This window comes from Culex pipiens, chromosome 2 (assembly GCF_016801865.2).
Source record: "Culex pipiens pallens isolate TS chromosome 2, TS_CPP_V2, whole genome shotgun sequence".
Classification (NCBI taxonomy): domain Eukaryota; kingdom Metazoa; phylum Arthropoda; class Insecta; order Diptera; family Culicidae; genus Culex; species Culex pipiens.
In genome coordinates this window covers 71,328,384-71,348,448 of record NC_068938.1, presented here as the reverse complement: position 1 = coordinate 71,348,448, position 20,065 = coordinate 71,328,384, and the positions used below count along the sequence as shown (strand labels likewise).

The window sequence follows — 20,065 nt, the reverse complement described above, 5'->3', positions numbered from 1 at the left end:
TTTGAAAAAGTCGGTTCGAATCAAAAATCTTTCCCATGTGCCTTCCTCACTTCATACATGTGACATGATTGATAAGAACACAGTTTTCATTGAAAGTACTGCTGGTATTAAGAATACCGTTTCCTTCTAGCTCTGTACACTATAGTTATAAGGGGGTCAAGGGTCATGCGGTCATGCTCTTAAATTTCCGTAACAATGACGCATTTTGTTACGGGACCATCCATAAACCACGTGGACACTTTTTTGAAATACCCCCTCTCTTTCCCCCCTCGTGGATAAACAAATCTTTTTTGTATGGAGCGTGGACAATCGCTGACCCTCCCTCCCCGTAAGGTGTCCACGTGGTTTATGGATGGTCCCTACGTCCTAGTATTTGTACTTTTCTAATTTGAAACATCATAAGTTCATAAATGAAACATTTAAGTAGGTAACTTTTATTCCACAAAGTATGCCGACATCAAGCTTGTTAAGGCTGTCACCATTCAAGATTTTTTTTTTGTCGAACTGAGATTTGTTAAAGATATTTGTAGAATAACCTCTAAATCTCGAATAAAGAACCTTTACAACTTCATTTTGTAGGTTGGAAGGAACGGAACGTGTCTGGTCCATCTCCACCTGGAAAAATAAATACAAATCAACAACTTTGTATAAAAGTTTGACATCTACAATGTACCTCCTCAACAGCGACATTCCATACGGAAAATCAAACGTGTTGCTTTCAATCGTCTCATCCGAGTCCACTTCAAGTGCCATCTCCTTACTCCACGCCACCAATCCTCGCTCTTCCGCCGTTCCGGGTATAAGATTGTCCAAAACGCATCCCAAGCAACCTCCGACGAGGATGCTCGTACCCAACAGGACTGACAACGTGGAATCCAACGTTTCATTTCCGGTTTGAATAAAGTCTGGGTGATCCTTGAGCCACAGGCAGAGCACCAGCGGGAAGAAGATCGACAGCCCGAGAATGTAGAGATTCCTTGCTGAACGTAGATCTACGTATTGGAGTGCGGACAGTCCGAACGCGGCAATCATTCCAAACATGACACAAAAGATACCGCCAACGACCGGATCTGGGATGAGGATGAAGGCCGCCCCAAATTTGTTCAAAACTCCTTGCAAGATCATGATCAGGGCGGCCCACTGGATGACCCGGCGACTGCCGACCTTGGTGACGCCGATTGCTCCGACGTTTTCTCCGAATGTATTTGTGCCATTTCCGGATCCCCACAGACCGGCTAGGACCGTTCCGAGACCTTCGGTTCCGATGCCGCGATTGATCGCGTGAAGGGGAGGTGGCGGTGCTCCGCACATTTGCGAAACCGTTGGATAGTAGCTGATCGATTCGACGGTGCACGCGAGGACACCGGCAAGCATGCCCAGAACTCCGGCTAGCGTTACGGTCGGTATTCCGAACTGACCGGGGTAAGGGACGCGGAACCAGGAGGCGTCCTGGAGAACGCGAATTCGTACGTCGGTTCGAGCCGGATGTCCTTCCGGGAATACTCCGGTGGCCGTAAGGATGGCACAGAGAGACCACATGATCATGATGGTCAGGAGAACGGGGAAGAGTTTGAACAGTGGGAACCAGCCAATTTGGAGACCGTGTCCTTTGCGATACTTGAGGGTGGGCACGTTCACGCCGGTCATTGCTTGCGAGAACAAGGTCATCAGGAAGATGGTTCCAACGGCGATGCCCCAGTGTTTGGACGCGGTTTCGCTGGCGTGTGAGAACAGGGTGAGTCCGACCAGCGATACCGTTGGGACTATGGTTAGCGGAGTGATGATCTTGAGGAGTTTGCCAACCAATCCGGTGTATCCGATGAAGACTTGGAACAGCGCTGAGACGGCGATCGCGCCGGACAGTTCACGCATCCGTACTTGCCACAGTTCCGTTTTGGCTTCTGGGTCTAGGGCCGCTATAGCGTCCTTGCTAGGGCACTTCCATTGGGGAAGATTGAGGATGGCCAGAGTTGGTACGAGGAAAGAGATCGTACCACCCTGCACGATCGGCAACCGACAACCCCACGTGGCTTGGATGTACGTTACCAGACCGGTGACGAAGATCATGGTTGAAATAATGATTCCACGCGAGGGATCTTCATCCTCCATGCACAGCGCGGGTGTTAGGATAAACGGAATCGATACGATCGCTCCAATCATCGTGAGATAGTGCTGGAAACAGAGCCGAACATTGCGAAAAGATCACCTTGTAGAATAGAGTTACCGACCTGCAGTGCCATGAAGATGCTCAAATACCATGGTGGAGAATCGTCTATGCCATAGTTGATATCGACGCCACGTTTCAACGGTTCTTTAGTTGCTCCAGGGTCAACATTCTAAAATTATAACATTTCTTAAACCGTATTCTTATTCCGACAGAAATCAAATCTACCACAGAATGGTTGTCCATCATTTCCATTACTTCGAACGAAACAGAGCAAATCAATGAAAACTAATTGACTGGCGACACAGCACTTGATCGAGGCCCAAGATGTGAACCGCCTTTGTTCCCAACCAAGACTGTGGCTGCGAAAAACTTGATGCGCTGGAATTGCTATAGGTCGCGAGAGGCGCTAATAAATTGGACCCACCACTCGTGTCCCATGTAATCTAGCCCGGGGGAGGGAAGATAAGTTGCTCGAAAGCCGGTACACTACATGGATGGGACACACTTTACAAGAGTAGCAACAACGCGTGCCACCGTCCTCAAACCATCGAGAGCCGTTTGTCATTTTACGTCGATGGGACGCGCAGGTGATAAACGGTATTGTGAGTTTTATTTGATGTGTGCAGGCAAATATACCTGTTTCAATTAGATAATGGAAAGAAGCCAACTTTCCTCGTTTAAAATTTTCAACAAGGGCTAAACTTGGACTAAAGCCAAAGTTGTTCTAATCACTCTAGATTATTATCTTCTAATATCAGCTAAAAGCACGTGTCTCAAACAGATGTTGATGCAGTGGTTGTTATGTTGTAAATTCGTAATGATAGTGATAAACCGTTGTTTGTCGGCCGGGGATTCCGGTAGTCAAAGTGTGATGGAATTTTCCGCGTTCCTAATGTGGCGTCAAGCTCATTCAATTATCGTCGTCTTCCTTTAAGTGGAGTCTTCTATGGATCAATTTAATTTATCGATGCAAAGGTGCAAAATATCACCTAATGACTTTGCTAATCAACTATTTTTATTTCTTAGGGGCACACTGCCGTTCTACGCATAATTGTCCCATGTCAGTTTTGGACGATTTTGACTTTATGACAATTTTAAGTTAAGTTTGATGTGTACTTTAAGAAAAACACATAAAATCAGGTACTTTGTTCGGAAATTCATTAAAAACAACACCAAGTCTGTTTGTCCCATCGTTAAACTTCTACGCATAATTGTCCCGCCAAGTATTTTCTTACACGGAATCATTAGTTTTACTAAGCATTATGTCTTGTTTACCTGTTGTATAGCAAGATAATCACAAATAAGGGTGATAAACTGCTAACTGGGGCGATTAGGGACACAAAGGGCGAATAGGAGCCCACGGGACAATTATGCGTAGAAACACAGAAATCGGTCGAAAAATCTCAATCGCGTTTTTCTCAGTTGCACTTTTTTGAACATGGGACAATTATGCGTAGAACGGCAGTATAATCCTTGCGAAATGCTCTCAAAGAAGTCAAGGAACCAGCATATTTTTTTTTAAACGATCAAAAATATAAAAAACACACAAATCGTTGTTGTCGTGCTATCTTGTCGAACGTGCATTTTAAGCCAAATTGATATAAGAACGCCCTTTTGTGCAGCTCTCAATGTCCCACCTCTTGACCTTCACAAATCCCCAAAATTCGAATTCGATCCTGAGATATTCAATTAAAACCGAAAAAATCCGTGCATTGTTGTTGCTCTTCATATCAAAGAAGTTTAAATCTTGTCGTACTCTTTTGACACTATTGATGTAAGTGCGACAACTGGCCAAAAGAATTTCAGGTCAGAACGCGTTTGACACAGATACGAGCTCGACTACCGTAAACATTTGTTATTATAACTCCGCAAAAAAAAATATTTTCGCTTGCGAACTTTCTTCACTCGCTAAAGAGAGAGGAGGCGAATCACGCAAAAGAAAATCGCTCCCAAACTTCTCATATAAAATCAATCTTTTTAAGATTTTTTGTAACTTTCCTTGTTAGCACCACTTAAACCTAATTATTTCGCTTTGTTTAAGCACATTGCCCATCTCAGAAAGTGACAGATCATTTTTCGATGTGTGACGTTACACCTGCAAGTGTAGTAGTGAATTAAATGCTCCACCAAAAAGTCAAGATGATGATTTTTTGGGATTCTTTTTAACGATCTTTCGTGCGCGAGAGAGGAGAGCCATGCTCCCTTTGGATTTTTCTCTTGATGAGCGTCAAATGAGATTCTTATAAAAATGATTCTTCCATCGCTGACAAGTTCAGACATTAATGTCTGAACTTGTCAGCGATGGAAGAATCATCTTCAAAATAATTATAACGCGTTTTTCTCGGAACGTCAAAAAGCGACGTCCAACAAGATAGCACAACAGCGCCGAAATTTAAAATCAAGAGTAACATTTCAAAAAGACCAAACATTCAATATTACGCCTATTTGAATTGTTAGTCTTGATTTTAAATTTTTGAAAGTATTTTTTTCGAAAAGATCGGAAAATTTCACGAATGTTTCATATTTTAACATTGTAAATCGGACCTAAAGTTGCTGAGATATCGACATTAGAAAATGGTGGGTTGTTTGGGTGAGACTTAGAAAACATCAGTTTTCCTGTTTTTAAATATTTGCATTGCAATATCTCAGCAACTAAGGGTCATATCAACAAAATTCATAAAAACAAAATATAGAGAATTTTCTCAGCTTTTCAAACATATTTTTTTCGAAGGTGGGCAAACATGGGCACCAATTTAAAAAAATGAAAAACTGCGACTATTTTCAAAAAAGGTACCTAAAAATGGATATAACTTGAAAATGGTGCACTTTATCAAAAATTCACTAAAGTACTTTTTGATTGCAAATTCCATTTTACATCAAAAAATGAAGTTGAAAAATTTTTGCGACCAATATTTCGATTTTTTGAAAAAATCTGTATTGATTCAAAAAATCATAACTCGGCCAAAGATTTTTTGCCCATTCTGGAAATTTCTGAAAAGTTGGCATTTGATGTCCTCTAAAACATTTAAAAAAATAAAAAAAATTAAAAATAGTGTTTTTTTGCAAATCAAGTTTTAGTGACAAAAAGTGAAATTAAAAATCACCAATTTTTTTTTTACCGTGTATCATTTTTTTTCAGTGTAGTCTGTATCCATACCTACAACTTTGCCGAAGACACCAAATCGATCAGAAAATTCCATCAAAAGATACAGAATTTTGAATTTTCACATATCATTTTTGTATGGACAGCTGCCAAGTTTGTATGGAAAATTATATGGACAAACTAATGATGCAAAATGGCTTATTTGGGCATACCGAAGGCACCAAAAAAGTTTCAGCCGGATTAAAAAATACAAAAATTAAAATTACAGAAAAAAGACCGATTCCGTAGAGAACTGCTCAATAAAAACAAAATTCAACCTCGAGCTTTTCAAAAAGTCATTATTTATCAAACTTAGATATTTGGGTGTTTTGGAATAGATTCCAAATTTAAGCTCGATCTGACCACGGGAACTCCTCCTTGTAACCCCTTGAATGTTGTTTGGGGAAAATATGTGAAATGTAGTTGTACAATCCCTATGAAATCTCGGATGCTGGAAACAACTTTTCCGAAGAGACCATATTTTATAAATTCTTGAACTCTCAAATTCCTTTATTCAGAATTGTTACGGAGAAATCGAAAAAAAATCCGCGCCATCCCAAAACCCAATCCGCGCAAAATCCGCGTCATTTTAAGAAAAATAATTTTGCGACAAACATACAAAAGAGTTTCATAATAAATTCAATTTTGTAATCTCAGAACGCAGAATCTTGAAACGCTGAAAATGTATTTTTGCTAGGATTAGGTAAACTAGAGGAAAAAGCCAAAACAAACATTTTGGCAAAAAAAAAAAACAAAAATTTCAACATTTAGAAATTTAGATCTAAAACTCAATGAAATCTTAGTAAAAAAAATAATTAAAAATTGTAATAAATTCTCGATCTTGAGGTTTTAAATTTAAGATACAGTTCATACTCGATGATCTTACCAAAGCGTCACTTAGAAAAATCGAAGCAAATTTTTCCTAAATCTTCTTCTCAAAATTTCTCTAACCGATTTTTTTTTCCAAAAACACTTCAAATTTTATCAGGTTTTCTGCAATCTAAGATGGTAACAAAAATGACAGCATTCAAGAACCTAGGAATTTAAGAAATTAAGAATTTAAGAATTTAAGAATTTAAGAATTTAAGAATTTAAGAATTTAAGAATTTGAAATATTTTTTTTTGTTCTCTTGATTGTTTTTATTTTATTTTTTATTTTTGAATATTGATATCTTTGATTTTTGTTTTCAGATTTTTTTAAATTTTTGATTAAAAAATTTCGGATCTTTTAATTTTTTTTTAATGTGAATTTTTTTTTTGGGTTTTTAATACTATTTTTCCAAATTTATGAATAATCCAATTTTGAATGTTGGAGCTGTAATTTTTGAATGTTTCGATTTTTTTTATTTTTCTTTAAGAATGTTCAAATTTTAAAAAAAATCTACTGGTTGAATTCCATCTAAAATTCAAAGGCGGAGAAGCTTCTGTTACGTCCAATCAAGCTCATATTTGGGATAGAAGCACAGTACACCCACTGGAACAGTCCCAATAATAATTTTTGTTCCAATGTCTGAATCTTCAGGAATAGTTTGAAACATGATTAAGATTCAAAAGATTAAAATTGAATGTATCCAGTATAAAAGAACAATAAATAAGGATAAAAAACATTACTCAAAACTTTAAAGAAATTAAATATTCAGAGTCAGTATGTTTAAAAATGAGTTGAGTGTAGTCCGTAACAACCCTGTTTTTCCATAAATTTTTGTTTTATTTCTTTAATTCTTGAATTTAATTCTTTAATTTTTAATTCATTTTCACTATCACTATTTTGCTTACATTTTAGATTACACAAAATTAGACTACTTAGGATCATTTTTAAATAATAGTTCAGTTTAATTTTGAGAAAAATAAAAATTTAGATAACGAATACTTAAGTGAAATTTTGGAAAATTTTCTAACTTTACAATTTTTTTTAGAATAAAAATTTAAAAATTTAGAAATCAACAATTCCAAAATTTCACAATTTTGAAAATTTAGAATCTTCATGCTTTAGAATTTTAGATTTTTTTTTTAAATTTTCAAATGTTCGAATTTTTTAACTTTTGATTTTTTAAATCATTCAATTTTTCTGACAAAATGTATGATTTTCTCTATGGTCCCTATATGCTAAGCAAACAACCAATTTTAGAACAAATCTCTGAGGATGGTGGGGCAACTGCCTCATATTGTCCCACCCTGTGTGCGCTAGTAATTTTTTGGTAATTTGTCATTTTCATTTGAACGGAAATCCAAATAAAATCCAAATTATTTGATTTTTAAACCTAAACATATTGCAAACAAGCTACGCGCTTTTCATCGTGACCCTTTTCTTAAGCATTTTTTATATGGAGTTCTGCGTTCCTTCCGGACTGACCAATATAAAAAATTAAATATTATCAATGTTGCAAAGTTTGGCCTGGAAGACATTCAAATACATCATCAAGGGCGAATTTTCAAAAAAGAAATGAAATTTTGTAGTAATATTTTTAAAATCATCGAAATTCCCTGACCCAGCTTAAAATTCCCTAACTTTCCCTGACTTTTCCAGGTCAAATAAAATTCCCTGACAATTCCAGGTTTTCCCTGACTTTTCCAGAAATCGACAACATGTAAATTAAATACCAAACATTTCAGAAATTTAAAAAAACTCTAATATGATTAATTTCATAAAAAATATTCTTATTTTTCTCAAGGCATTCTCAGCAACTAATTATTGTTTGAAAAACAATATTTTTCATGAATAATTTAAAGAATATATTATCAAAAACACTTTTTTTCATATTCATCAAATGTTTTATATGTATAATATTATAAATTTTTCATATATTAAACACTATTGAAATAAATTTTAAGGGGTCATCCATAAACCATGTGGACACTGGTCCCTGCTCTATACAAAATATTTGTATAGTATGGACAGCTGCCCACAAGGGGGAAAGGGGTTGAGATGTCCAAACAAGTGTTCACGTGGTAAATAGATTAGCCCTAAATAAAATGGATGCATTTATTGTAGAATAAGATTTTTTTTATTGAGAGTGCAAAACCAATAAGTTTGTTTAAATTTTTAAAATTTGGTTCAAACTATTTACACGCAAATTTGATGGCTAAACTGACATCTTTTATAAACATTTAATTTGAAACATCAAAAATAATATCATGGGCACACGGATATTTTTTTAAACATTTTTTTCCAAAATCGTGAACAACGCTATAAATGTTTAAAAAATTGCAAACATTGTTTCCCAAATCCGAAAAAGCGTTGAAGATTTTGGAAACGTTTCAATTTTAACAATTACAGTAATGCTGGTTGAAAAAGAATCTGTTTTACACGCACATTAAAAATAACCCAGGGCCTGAGTTGAATTCACTCAGTCCGGCCAAATACATGTAAACGTCAAATCCTGAATGATTTTCACTCAAGCGACCCGGCCTACCGTGCCAAGTTAACCGCAAAGACAATTCGTTGAAGTTTTATAAAACATTGTAAATAATAATTTTGATAGGATTGTAAATATCATTGAACTGCGTTGATTTTCGAAACAAAGTTTTATGACGGAAAACTTTGCCGAAGGATGAAAACCGATCCGAGTTGCTGCTGAAATTAGAAAATCGTCAGTTAGCGTAAGGCGTCATCCATAAAGTATGTCACGCTCTAGGGGGGGAGGGGGGGTCCGAGCAAGTGTGACATTGCGTGTTATAAGTATAGGAAAGCGTGACAAAGGGGGGGAGGGGGGGGGGGTAAATTTTGGGTGATTTTAGCGTGACGTACTTTATGGATGAAGCCTAATATATAATAAAACAACAGCTTTTTTTCCTCGTTTATTTCCTTTTCATACAAAATAGTACTCGTTTGAGTCTGTGAAAATAAAGCGTTATTACATAACAGAAATAATAAATTTAAAAAAAAAACGCTACCCGCACACATCACATGGGATGCTGAACGGAGTCATGACACTCGTTCTGATGATTTTTTTTCTCTTTTATTGTATTTTATTTGATATTTTTTTGGAAACAATAACACTGTTCTTGATTGTTTTAAGACTCGTTTTTTGTTGTGTTCTCTCCTCTCACTCGCAAATGCTTGGCTTACAAGTAGTAATGAGCAAAACAATAAATAAGACAAGATGATGTTTTTGGCAGTCATGTAATTTTTATTCAGTCATCAAACATCAAGTGTACAAACAGTCAGACTTACTTACAAAAAGACTACAACATACGCTTAGCATATCATTCGCACTTGGCATCGCAGTCACAGGCTCTCTCTCGCGCGCTCACGGCAAAAAAGACACGATTTTTTTTTCTCTCGGAGAAGCAACAAAAGAAGTTTGTTTTTTTAGAAGGAGAAAGAAGAAAAACCACACGTTCGCTGTAGTCTTCTCTCTCGCACGCGAGCTTTCTCTCTTTTTTTGTTCTCTAGCACTCACTCTCACGTGATTCGCTGCTCACGCACACTAGGGGAAAAACTCGGTTTCTCTCACTGCTCTTAAAACTATTGATTTTTACTCTTTTAACACTCACAGCACGCACTCGTCTTACAGCTCTTAAAACTAGGCAATGCTTCAGCACTCTCGTTTTCGCTCTCTCTCTCGCTTTCGTTTTCAACTAGTCACAGGCAAAATAGTTTCGATTTTTTTTTTCATGATTTTCACATTTCATATATGGCCAATTGTCATTGTTGTTGTTGTGTTTTATTGATTTTTTTTTGTGTAATTATATTCCCATGCTCGCGCACCCCATTTATTCGTTCCTAAAGTCCCCAATTTTTTAGTTCCACTATTTTCTACAGCCGCTCTTCGGTATGTTTCAAAAATGGAATCTTACGTCTAGGTTTCGTCTCTCATTCACTCTCTCTCATACAAATCACATTACGCTCTCATGAAATCGGTTCATTTTGATTGAGTGAAACCTCCAAAGCTCACCTGCTTCTTTCGTTAGGTCTAATTTAGTCGTGAGTGGTTGTGTTAGACTGGTAGCAACGCGAAGTTTTATTATTGTTTCAAATTGCGAGCAGTTTTAAATTTTTAGAACTGGCGGAAATGAAACTAGAACACGATGCTCGCAATGCGCTGCTTCAAATCTCGTTTCAAATAAATATTTGAAAGTGTGTGTGTGTGTGTGAGGATACGACATCAATCAAAAACTCAGTTGTCAAACCCTGTCAAACCTAATTACGAGCAGTACCTACGTGAAAGACGAGAAGACGCTGAAATTAAAATGTTTTGTGACTTTGTGCTTGAAGATTTGATCGATGATTCGGAAATGGAAGTGGCGTTGTTGGAATTAGAAGGTAAAAATGACTTTTATTTAGAAGTTAGATTCAGCTCAACTTATGTGAAATCAAGTGAAAGTGTGTGCCTACACACTTTCACTTGACAGCAACAAAAAGTATCTTCAGTGGGGATGATATTGGGTGGGGATAGAGATTAAGTCAAATTTCTCAGATTTTATATTTTTACGTCTATTACAGGGGAGGCATTTACACGCAATCATCGAGGAAAACGTAGCTTTGTCCGGAGAAATTTTGTAGAAGAACATCAAAAACTGATGGAGGACTATTTTGTCCTAAATCCTAGATATGATGATACGAAATTTGTGCGTCGATTCCGGATGTCGAAGGAAATGTTCTTGAAGATAGTCGACGATCTGCAGGACGACGAATTCTTCAAACAAAAAGTAGATGCTCTAGGGAAATCCGGATTAAGCACAATACAAAAATGCACCGCAGCCGTAAGACTTCTCGCTTACGGTATATCTGCAGATGCGGTCGACGAATATATTAAAATTGGCGAGTCCACGGCTTTATTTTATCTCAAAAAGTTTTGCTCGGCAATTACAAATCTTTACGGAGAACATTTTCTTCGGTATCCGAATCAGGAAGACATAACGAGGCTGTTGAATGAAAATGCAAATCGTGGCTTCCCAGGCATGCTCGGGAGCATCGATTGCATGCATTGGCAATGGGCGAATTGCCCTACTGCGTATAAAGGTGAGTATGAGTTAAATGAATCATTGTTATGGGCCAATACGCAGCTCCAAAGGAGTGGGGTTTAGAAACAGCGTTCAACTTGGGTCATTCAGGAATACAGTCAGAGCCGTAGCCAGATCTTCGAAATAGCCAACAGCTCTCCTCCATATTTGAAGAGCTCACCGGGTAGCCGATCTTTGCCAGTAGCCTGATCTTCTTCTGCACCGTCTCCAGATCAGGTGCCGGGAACTATTGGTCAGCTACGGTCGGCCCAAGTTGAGCTTCAAAGCCGTTGAGGTGCTCCTTGAAGAACTGCTGCCATCTATTCAACACCTCGCCTTTGCCCATGAGAAGGTTTCAACCTGCGTCCCGACACGTGTTGGCTTGCAGCATAGCCTTTGTGAGCACAATTTCGTAGAACTTCCGCGTCTTGTTTTGTCGGAACAGCTGGTCTCTTTCGGTGCGATCACGATCCTCCAGCAGGCGTTTGTTTACCTTGAAGACCGAAAAACTATGTGCTATGAGTCTGCAACTTCAACTATCGGGCTAACATTCCTCCCTTTTGTTGAACTGCAGGCTTCTTGGGAGGGCGTCGGTAAAGGCTTATAAAGTCTGGGTCTTCAGGGGTTAAACAGTGAACGGATGGTTGGCTCCCACTGATCATTTTTGATTCATTGTTTTGTCGGAGTGCGAAATAACTAGGCGACTGGTTTCTAAGAAATTCAAGTACATAATGGTTTATTCAACTAGGGATACAAACAAGGTTAACTACGATCGGTCCAACTCCACAGCTTGCTAGATCCCAACACTCCTCCTCAAGCTGCGTAGGTTGGGGAACTCATCAACTTCTTCATCAGCATCTCAGTTTGATCTTCGACAGCAGCGACCATCAGCTCCGGCTTTGGTCGTCTCCCACGTTCGGCATTAGCTTCATCCGCTACAGCAACTTCTGGCCGGCATCCGACTACGCCACGTATTCGACTTGGTCCTGATGATCGTCGTCCTGGTGCTCCGAGCTCCAATTCGTCCGTGGCGTTCGGATCTCGCAGCGTCCGCTCAGCTTTGGTCCAGCTCGTCTGGCTCGGGTTGCTTACCTTGCGTCCCAGAGTGGACAAGCAAAGCACTAACGTAGTCGTTCTTCCGGGGCAGCGATTCCTCCTCCTTTTGCTGGCGTTTCGGGTAACCTTGATAAATCCTTACAGCGATCGTATGTGTACACGCGCTTTGGTCCAGCCAGAACCGTCCGTTCTGCGATCTGTCGAACGATCTATCGTCGGCCTTTTTTCTCACGAACAAAAAGGGATCCGCTTCTGACGGCAGGTACTCCAAGTTTCGCAGCACGTAAGAAAACTGCTGGTTCCAAACGCGTCCCGCCTGCTCCAGTCCGTAACAGCATTTCTCAAGAAAGTAGACATCGCCCGGTAGCATCGAGCCGGTCTCAAAACTGGCCAAGTTCTCGTTAAGGGACTGGATCTCCTCCTTGAAAGCGAGTAACCACTTCTCGGAGTACATCAGCAAACGTACGGGGCTCCCAGTGCTCCAGGAAAAGGTCAACCAGGTCCCGACATCGCAGGCCTCCTTGAGTTGTACGACAAACACTGCGCCCATCTTGCAGCTCCTTTCTGCAGTCCGGATCTCGACGTTTTCTGGCGACAACGCGTCATCAACGTCTTCCGTATCATTCCGTCCATCGCCGGAAACCTCCACCTCGAAATCGCTGGAGTCTGCCTCGATCCTCACCGCCGTCGTGTTCGCCATCGAGCACTAGAACAACGGGCACGTCATCAGCCACACATTCTTTCGGGAAGACTTCAGCAAATGGATAAAGAACGACACTTCCCTGCGAAGGTTCGGTTTCCCGAATATTCTGATGTGTCATAAAATGACAATGTCGGCTGATGGTCCACTCGTGCGTCTCCGGATCGATGGAACGAGCCGAGCGACACTTGCGCTCCGAGACCCCATTCTGCCACAGCGCTTCACGAACCGGCCACATCTTGTAGAGTCCACCGGCCATCGCCGCGGATCCAATCACCCTGTTGTTCTTGAGAATCCGGCATCCGTTCGCATCGAAGTCGACCTTGGCCCCGAAGGCAGTCAGCTTCTTCACAGAGATGATGCTGGTCTCGAACTTGGGCACGTACATCACATCGGACAGGACAACGTCGTTTCGTTTGCCCTCCGGAGACCCCCAGATCAACTTACATGAGCCAACACCCTCCGAGGTCGTCTTCTTGCCGTCCGCAAGGTAGACGTCCTACTTCACGCTCTGATCCATCGACACGAAACAATCAGGATTGACGCACATGTGGGACGTAGCCCCCGAGTCGAAGATCCAGCTCTCGATCGTCCAGCTCTTGACCGGCCATCGCCAACCTCTCGAAAATTTCTTCCATCTGCTGGACATGCTGCTGGATGTCCTCTCCATCCGAGTACTGCATCCCGCACAATCGCTTCAGCAGAGCCACCTTAGACGTCAGGGTGACCGTCTCAAAGTGGTCCCTCAGGACGTTCCAGCAGAGCTTGGCCGTCGTCGCATTCTTGATAAGAGGCAACTGGGTGTCCTCCATCAGCAGCCCGATCGTGGCCCGCACCCTCTGGTCGCCGTTATCCAGTCATTATTAAACAGACTTTACTGAAGTAACTTTTGCTCAATTTTGATGGAGAGGTAGGTGCCTACTTTCAGCTGTCCGACTCGTAGTTTCGGGGTTATTGATTTCAAATTATTCATTAAAAAAGTAACATATAATAATTGTTTTAGATTAATTGAAATAAATGAGAATTTATTTACTTACAGGGCAGTACACTGGCAAAGATGGGAAAGCCACTCTTGTACTAGAAGCCGTCGCATCGTACGACACCCATATTTGGCATAGCTTTTTTGGGTGTCCTGGAAGTTTAAATGATTTGAACATTCTCGATCGTTCGCCGTTGGTGAATCATATAATAAACGTAAGTTCGAGAGAATAGTTAAAACGTTTAATTATAACAAATTGTATAAATAATTTTATCTTTTTCAGGACGATATTTTAAAATGCAATTATGAACTAAACGGCAAACAAAAAGAGAAAGCCTATTTTCTCGCCGATGGAATCTATCCAGATTGGGAAATATTTGTTAAAACCATTTCTCACCCAAATACTCCGAAGGAAAAGTTGTTTAGTAAAAAACAAGAGTCGGCGCGAAAGGACGTAGAGAGAGCATTCGGAATACTAAAAAAATGCTGGCACGTGCTTAATTATCCAGCTAGGTTCCAAGATCTCGAGACGTTGCAACTCATCATGAATGCTTGTATAATATTGCATAATATGAGGATTGAGTACAACACCGATACCGGACCAATCGAGAACGATCCGCTAAATGTGGTTGAGACAGGTCCAACCAATTTTGCTGATTATCTTCAGAAACGAATGGAGGTTCGCAATTCGCTCAATCATTCTATACTTAAACGAGATTTAATCGATCATATTTGGAACCATTTCGGGGACCAACCTAATTGATTTTTTTTTTGTTTATAAGACACATTTACACGTGATGTTAAAATAAAATTCTGAATTTTTTAGAACAGACACATGATTTTCAATTAACTTTAATTTGACAGTAAGCTGTTTGTTTTTTCTTTGGAGCTGCGTGCTGACTTCAACCCTCGACACCCCCCCCCCCCCCCAACAACCCAAGCAACCCAGTGTATGAACTGCCCACGTTTCTTCCTCCCCTGTAGATTCAGGAATGAATTTTTGTTTGAACATTGAACACTCAATCCACTTCAACGAATCATCATTGCGGTTAACTTTACGCAGCTGGCGCTTCGCCAAGATTGTCTAGCAGGTGTAGTAGCCAAACGTTGAGCTCGTTTCGCTCAACGCCAGGAACACCGACTCCATCGAAGACAAAGTTACAGAGTTCTGGAACTGGCTTGCCCAAGAAAAAGCGCCCCCGCTAGTTCGAACACCATTCCTGACGTGGGCTTTCGTGTCTTCATGTTCTTTGTGTATCCTTTGTGTATAGACAGGAATCTGCACCACTTTGGACGAACTCCATTGCAACCAGGACGGCGTGCAGTCGATGGTTCCAGCACCGGGCGGACTGCTTCAGCCCGTAGATGCTTCTTCTGCGTCTCCACGCCAGCTTCTCTGCTCCTTTCTTCTCAAATATGCAGGTTGCTTCATGTACAGCTCCTCCTCGAGTTGCCGGTTGCTTCATGTACAGTTCCTCATTGAGTTTGCCGTACAGGTAAGTCGTCTTCACGTCAAAGGATCAGCTTCTCTTTGCGCGAAACGTGGTCTGCTTCGTTACAGGGGCAAAGACTTCGTCGTAATCTTCGCCGTACTTGTGGCAGTACCCCTGTGCCACCTGGCGCACTTTGTGCTTGAGAATTTCTCCGGCTGAGTTTCGCTTCCGCTTGTAGCCATCTCAAAAGCGTCGAATTTTTCAATCGGTTCGGACCGGTTCCTCTGCAACCTCTGCAACACCGTCCTGTTCGATGAACTTGACATCTCTGCTGATCACGATCCGCTTGGTGTCGGGGTCCAAGAAACTGTAAGCCTTCCGCCCTTCAGCGTACCCCACGAAGACCATCTTCTCCGCCTTCATGTACAGTTTCAGGTGCTTCTCTTTCGGAACGTGCACGAATGCCTGCGAGCCGAAGGTCCGGATGTGGTTGTACGATGGCTTCTTGCTGTACCACAGCTTATGCGGAGTCTTCTCGACCGATGATGAAGGTTGTCGCTGTTTTCGCCTCTCCCCAGTACTGCTTACCAAGGCCAGAATTGGCGATCATGCATCTCATCATCTTCACAGCGTATCGGTTCTTCCGCTCCGCTTTCCCGTTCTGCTGGGGTAAGTGGAACGTCCCGCTTTCGACCAGAAACTTCTTCAACGACGATCCGGAATACTCGTATCCGCCATCCGTGCGAAAGACTCTGGGAGGACGACTGAACTGGTTATTTAACCAAGTTGAAGTACTCCCGTATCTTGGACTCGGCCTCTGACTTCGCCTTCAGCAGGTAGACCACTGTGTTCCCACTGAAATCGTCCAACAGCGCCATGAGGTACCGGTTTCCTGCCGCGTCGCAACTTCCATGGGGCTCCTTCGGGAACGGTAGGTGACCCAGCTTGCACACCCCACAGACACGCTGAACATCGCAAGCATCGCCTTCTCCACAAACTGCTTCAAGCGGTAGAGCCCACGCTCGCCCACCAGAATCGCTTCTTGGCCCTGCAGAATCCCGCCTCGGCCGAATTGCACTTTTAATCCAAGATCGCAAAATTTACTCATCGAGAGGAAGTTTCCTGCCAGCAACCGCAAGCAGTGTGTGTGTGTGTGTGTGTGTGTGTGTGTGTGTGTGTGTGTGTGTGTGTGTGTGTGTGGTCCAATCCAATACCCGCTAACCGGTAGCGAAATTATGAAAAAGTATAATTTGTATCGAACTTTGTATATGCCGAATGCTGATACAACTTATCTCAGTCCCGGGTATTAGGTGGTGAAAGCCCTCGCGCTGCTTCCAACGACCCATTTCAGAATAGCAGAGATCCTAGCGGCCCAATTCCGAGGTCGTTGGGCATTGTCCGGCCCCGCCTTAACATAGAAGCAAGCTCCAGACGGATCCTTGATCTATCCCAATCCATGCAGGCAAATCAGGGATCAGAGCGTACTTAATATGAGAAGAATACAGCATGTTTTAGACCATCAATCCAAAGGTGTGAGTTCGAACCCCACCTGATTCTGTTTCGTTTTTTGGCAGGCAGAAGCCGTAACCATTAAGCCACGGAGTCGGTCTCCTGCTAGCAACCGCAAGCAATCAGCTCATATTTAGTATTCGGGCTCAGTACACCTAGAAGATCATGCCCTGAAATGCCCGCAAAATTGACCCGTTTTGTTACATCCTAATAATTACACTTGAAATGAAAGTTAGAATCAATAATTTATTTAATCATTTAAATAAGGGACCTCACTGGACTTCAACAAAGGCAATGCTAGAATGGTATCTAGTGCCTAATCTTATCTTAAAACAATATACGAAACGCATAGATGCTACCAAACATTAATTTTCGGAAAAGTTTTCTTCCTCGCTCAGCTCATTATCGATCTCGATAAACTTCTGGAAAATGTCGTCATCCGGAACAGTGGCATGGTTTACAGATTCTGGGTCGTCCTTGGGTGTTAGCATTGCGCATAGACTCTGAGTTCCATCAATTCGCGAAGAAATGTTGCTGGAATCTGTATTCAAACTGTTATTGGACACAGTTAGTTCTTGCAACACCCTTTGCTTCTCTATTATCATTATCTTCCTCGAGATCGGGTCCAAATCATCCAAACGAGTAGTGGCAATTTGGATAACATTTTTTTGTCTGAGTTCATTTTTATATTCAGTAAAAACTTTCGCCTTCACTTCGGCAGCTGACGCAATACGTTCAAGTGCTTCAGCTCGTCGCAGTTCCAAGGCATGAATGTTGCTGGCGTTGTTTGAGAGGAATTTCGACTTATCACGTCCGCATGGACGACCAGTTGGACTCTCGGCGTAAGAATTTGCGGCGGACGGACTAGCAGTAGAGGTACTCGCAGCGGAGGTACTAGCAGCGGAGGTACTAGCAGCTCCCACTGTAAATAAATAAAAAAATTATTATCAGGATTGCTGATTTAAAGATTGTATTGTGATTGTTAAATTTGCACTCCAAATTGAGTCCTGAAAGCAGGAACATAACCTCCCTTCGTAAATATCGCTCAGTACCAACTTGCCGGATTTTTTTTTCGAAAAAGATCCGGCAGCAAGTTTATACTACTTTGCCGAAAAGGGAGGTTATGTCAATTCTTGCAGTAGTCAATGTCTTACCGCTATTTCCAAGATCAACACTGAATTTCGGGCAGAAGCTTAAAACGTCGTAACACGCAAGAAATCGAAACTCTTTGCCTTCATCCTGCTTAAAAATAACTGCCGCTTTGTCGAGTTTATCCTCATCCGTCGTCCCACTTTGGTTCTTATTTTGGAGATTAGTCATTATCCCGCAAAACTTTGAGACCGCGCGGCTTACGACACCCCATCGTTGGCGAAGACCGTCAGGAGTTCGGGTCTCGAACCCACCGTGTTCTTTGACCGAGCTCCAAAATGAATCTTTTGTTTGGTCCGTGCCCTTGATCGGATCTTCTGAAACAGCAATCCATGATTTAGCTAGTTGAAGATCATCCTGGGGGTGAAATCCAGCTCCTCGCTTCTTCCCGGAAGATTTTTTCTTACCCCCCGCATCTTCCATTTCCTAAAAATGTTTCGATAACGAATAAAAAAACTAGTTTTTATTAAAAACAGGAAAACTCACCAAAACCGAGACCAGAAACGCAGCTGCTGCTAAAAAAACAAGAATCAAAGTGAATCGAAATCAAAACTTTGTTTATCTGTCAAATGTCACTAACACACTGAAGCAAAAAATAAAACAGAGTTCTATTCCAGTTCCAAATCGTCACACGTTTGAAACAAACTCGTCGAGCAGTTTTATTTCTGATCCAAAATACTGCTCGAAAAATAAAACTGCAACTCCGCGTTGCGGGTGGTCTGTTTCAGTTCTATTTGAAAAATGAAACAGCTAGAACAAAGTAGAACCGCGTTGCAACCAGTCTTAAAAAAGGTTATCAAAATTCAAATAGTGGATAATTTTGTTGCATGATATTATCGTTTTGCGAGGGAGAGAGCGCGTGAGAGGTTGCTGCTCCCTCCCTCTCTCATTTCAATCTCTTCTTTGGAGGCTTCTCCTCGGTGATGAGATGATTCGGTTCACTTAAAGATGATTTTTATTACACGCTCAAACATTATTTTTCACTCGCGGAGGACCATTTGTCGAGTCGTCAGTGTGTGTTTGTTTGTGTTCGTGTTTGTTTTTCTTTCTATGAATAGGAGTTACAACGATACAACGAATGAGTCTCTCAAACGCACGCTCTCGCGCGAGCTGCTCATCGCTCACTCACTCTCTCTCTCTCACGCTCGCGTTCACTCGTCGTTACAATGTTGGTATTATGTTCATTTTGTTTCTTCTTTTAAAAATCAGTCGTTCTTTTTCTTGAGAAAGCTTTTTTTCCTTCGTCTTCGCGTGGGCTTTGCAATTTGTAAAATTTAATCTCCCGTTTCGATTGGATTTACGCCTTTTTTAAAATGCTTGATCAATTTTTAATTTGTTTCGTTCAACTTTGCGCTAGTTTTCTTTTTTTTTAGTTTAAGTTCCCCTTTCTCCCTTTAAACGGAGTGTTTACCAATGCGATAAAAAGCTTTCTCAAATCACAGTTGTTTTCTTCATTTTATTATTTCTTAATTCATTTGCGTCTACGTAAGTCAGTTTACCTTGGTTACAATTTCAATAGATTCCTACTTATTCTAATGGATTTTACATTCCTCTATGTGTAAGTGTTTGTTTCTTTGTTTGTGTGAGTGAGTGTATTGTTCATCATTTCGTTTTCGTTCAGATTCCGCGTTCACAAGTTCTGAGAGTTCGTTCAGTTTGTTTGTTTTGTTTATTGTATGTATTTACTTCATATATTCCGAGTAATCGTCGGTAATGGTAAAACGTCCACGTAAGAAAAAAACACACATACTTCTGTCTCTTTTCCTCATTTTTTTCTTTCAATTGTTTTTCACGGGAAACGGAAATGTCTCCGAACGCTGGACAAAACAGAAGAAAAAGATACCGTCCCGCTCATCCTCCTGGCGCGCGCGCTCCTCTCGTCGTCCCTTTCTTTCTCACTAGCTAAATAGGAGTGAATGAATTCAGTTTTTTGTTTTGTTTCGCTTTGTTTCGTTCCTAGTTTGATATTGTTGTTTCTTTGTTT

The 20,065-nt window shown here is 41.0% G+C and overlaps 2 protein-coding genes across 3 annotated transcripts; both read right to left on the bottom strand.

Annotated features, from left to right (window-relative positions):
- Nucleotides 1–403: 403 nt before the first annotated feature.
- LOC120423153 (solute carrier family 23 member 2-like) lies at nt 404–2,652 on the bottom strand. The gene is made up of 4 exons (XM_039586836.2): nt 2,393–2,652; nt 2,229–2,336; nt 674–2,172; nt 404–615 (listed from the first exon to the last, which is right to left on the bottom strand). The coding sequence occupies exons 1-4, from the start codon at nt 2,417–2,419 to the stop codon at nt 561–563; spliced, it is 1,689 nt and encodes a 562-aa protein (XP_039442770.1). The 5' UTR covers nt 2,420–2,652; the 3' UTR covers nt 404–560.
- A 12,294-nt stretch (nt 2,653–14,946) lies between these two features.
- On the bottom strand, nt 14,947–19,275 carry LOC120422586 (uncharacterized). 2 transcript variants are annotated; one of them, XM_039586078.2, is made up of 3 exons: nt 18,568–19,275; nt 18,087–18,507; nt 14,947–17,854 (listed from the first exon to the last, which is right to left on the bottom strand). In XM_039586078.2, the coding sequence occupies exons 2-3, from the start codon at nt 18,502–18,504 to the stop codon at nt 17,298–17,300; spliced, it is 975 nt and encodes a 324-aa protein (XP_039442012.1). In that variant the 5' UTR covers nt 18,505–18,507; nt 18,568–19,275; the 3' UTR covers nt 14,947–17,297. The 2 variants fall into 2 exon arrangements, with proteins under 2 accessions (XP_039442012.1, XP_039442019.1); XM_039586085.2 differs by having other exon boundaries at nt 18,087–19,275.
- Between the last annotated feature and the right edge of the window lie 790 nt (nt 19,276–20,065).

What these genes read in the sequence shown, in the direction of transcription:
- LOC120423153 (XM_039586836.2), bottom strand. Translation starts at nt 2,419, where the DNA reads ATGGAAATGATGGACAACCATTCTGTG. An exon ending in TGATGGACAACCATTCTGTG is followed by an intron (nt 2,337 to 2,392) that starts GTAGATTTGATT and finishes TTATAATTTTAG; the next exon opens with AATGTTGACCCTGGAGCAAC. An exon ending in GCATCTTCATGGCACTGCAG is followed by an intron (nt 2,173 to 2,228) that starts GTCGGTAACTCT and finishes CTCTGTTTCCAG; the next exon opens with CACTATCTCACGATGATTGG.
- LOC120422586 (XM_039586085.2), bottom strand. Translation starts at nt 18,504, where the DNA reads ATGGAAGATGCGGGGGGTAAGAAAAAATCTTCCGGGAAGAAGCGAGGA. An exon ending in TGTTGATCTTGGAAATAGCG is followed by an intron (nt 17,855 to 18,086) that starts GTAAGACATTGA and finishes ATTTATTTACAG; the next exon opens with TGGGAGCTGCTAGTACCTCC.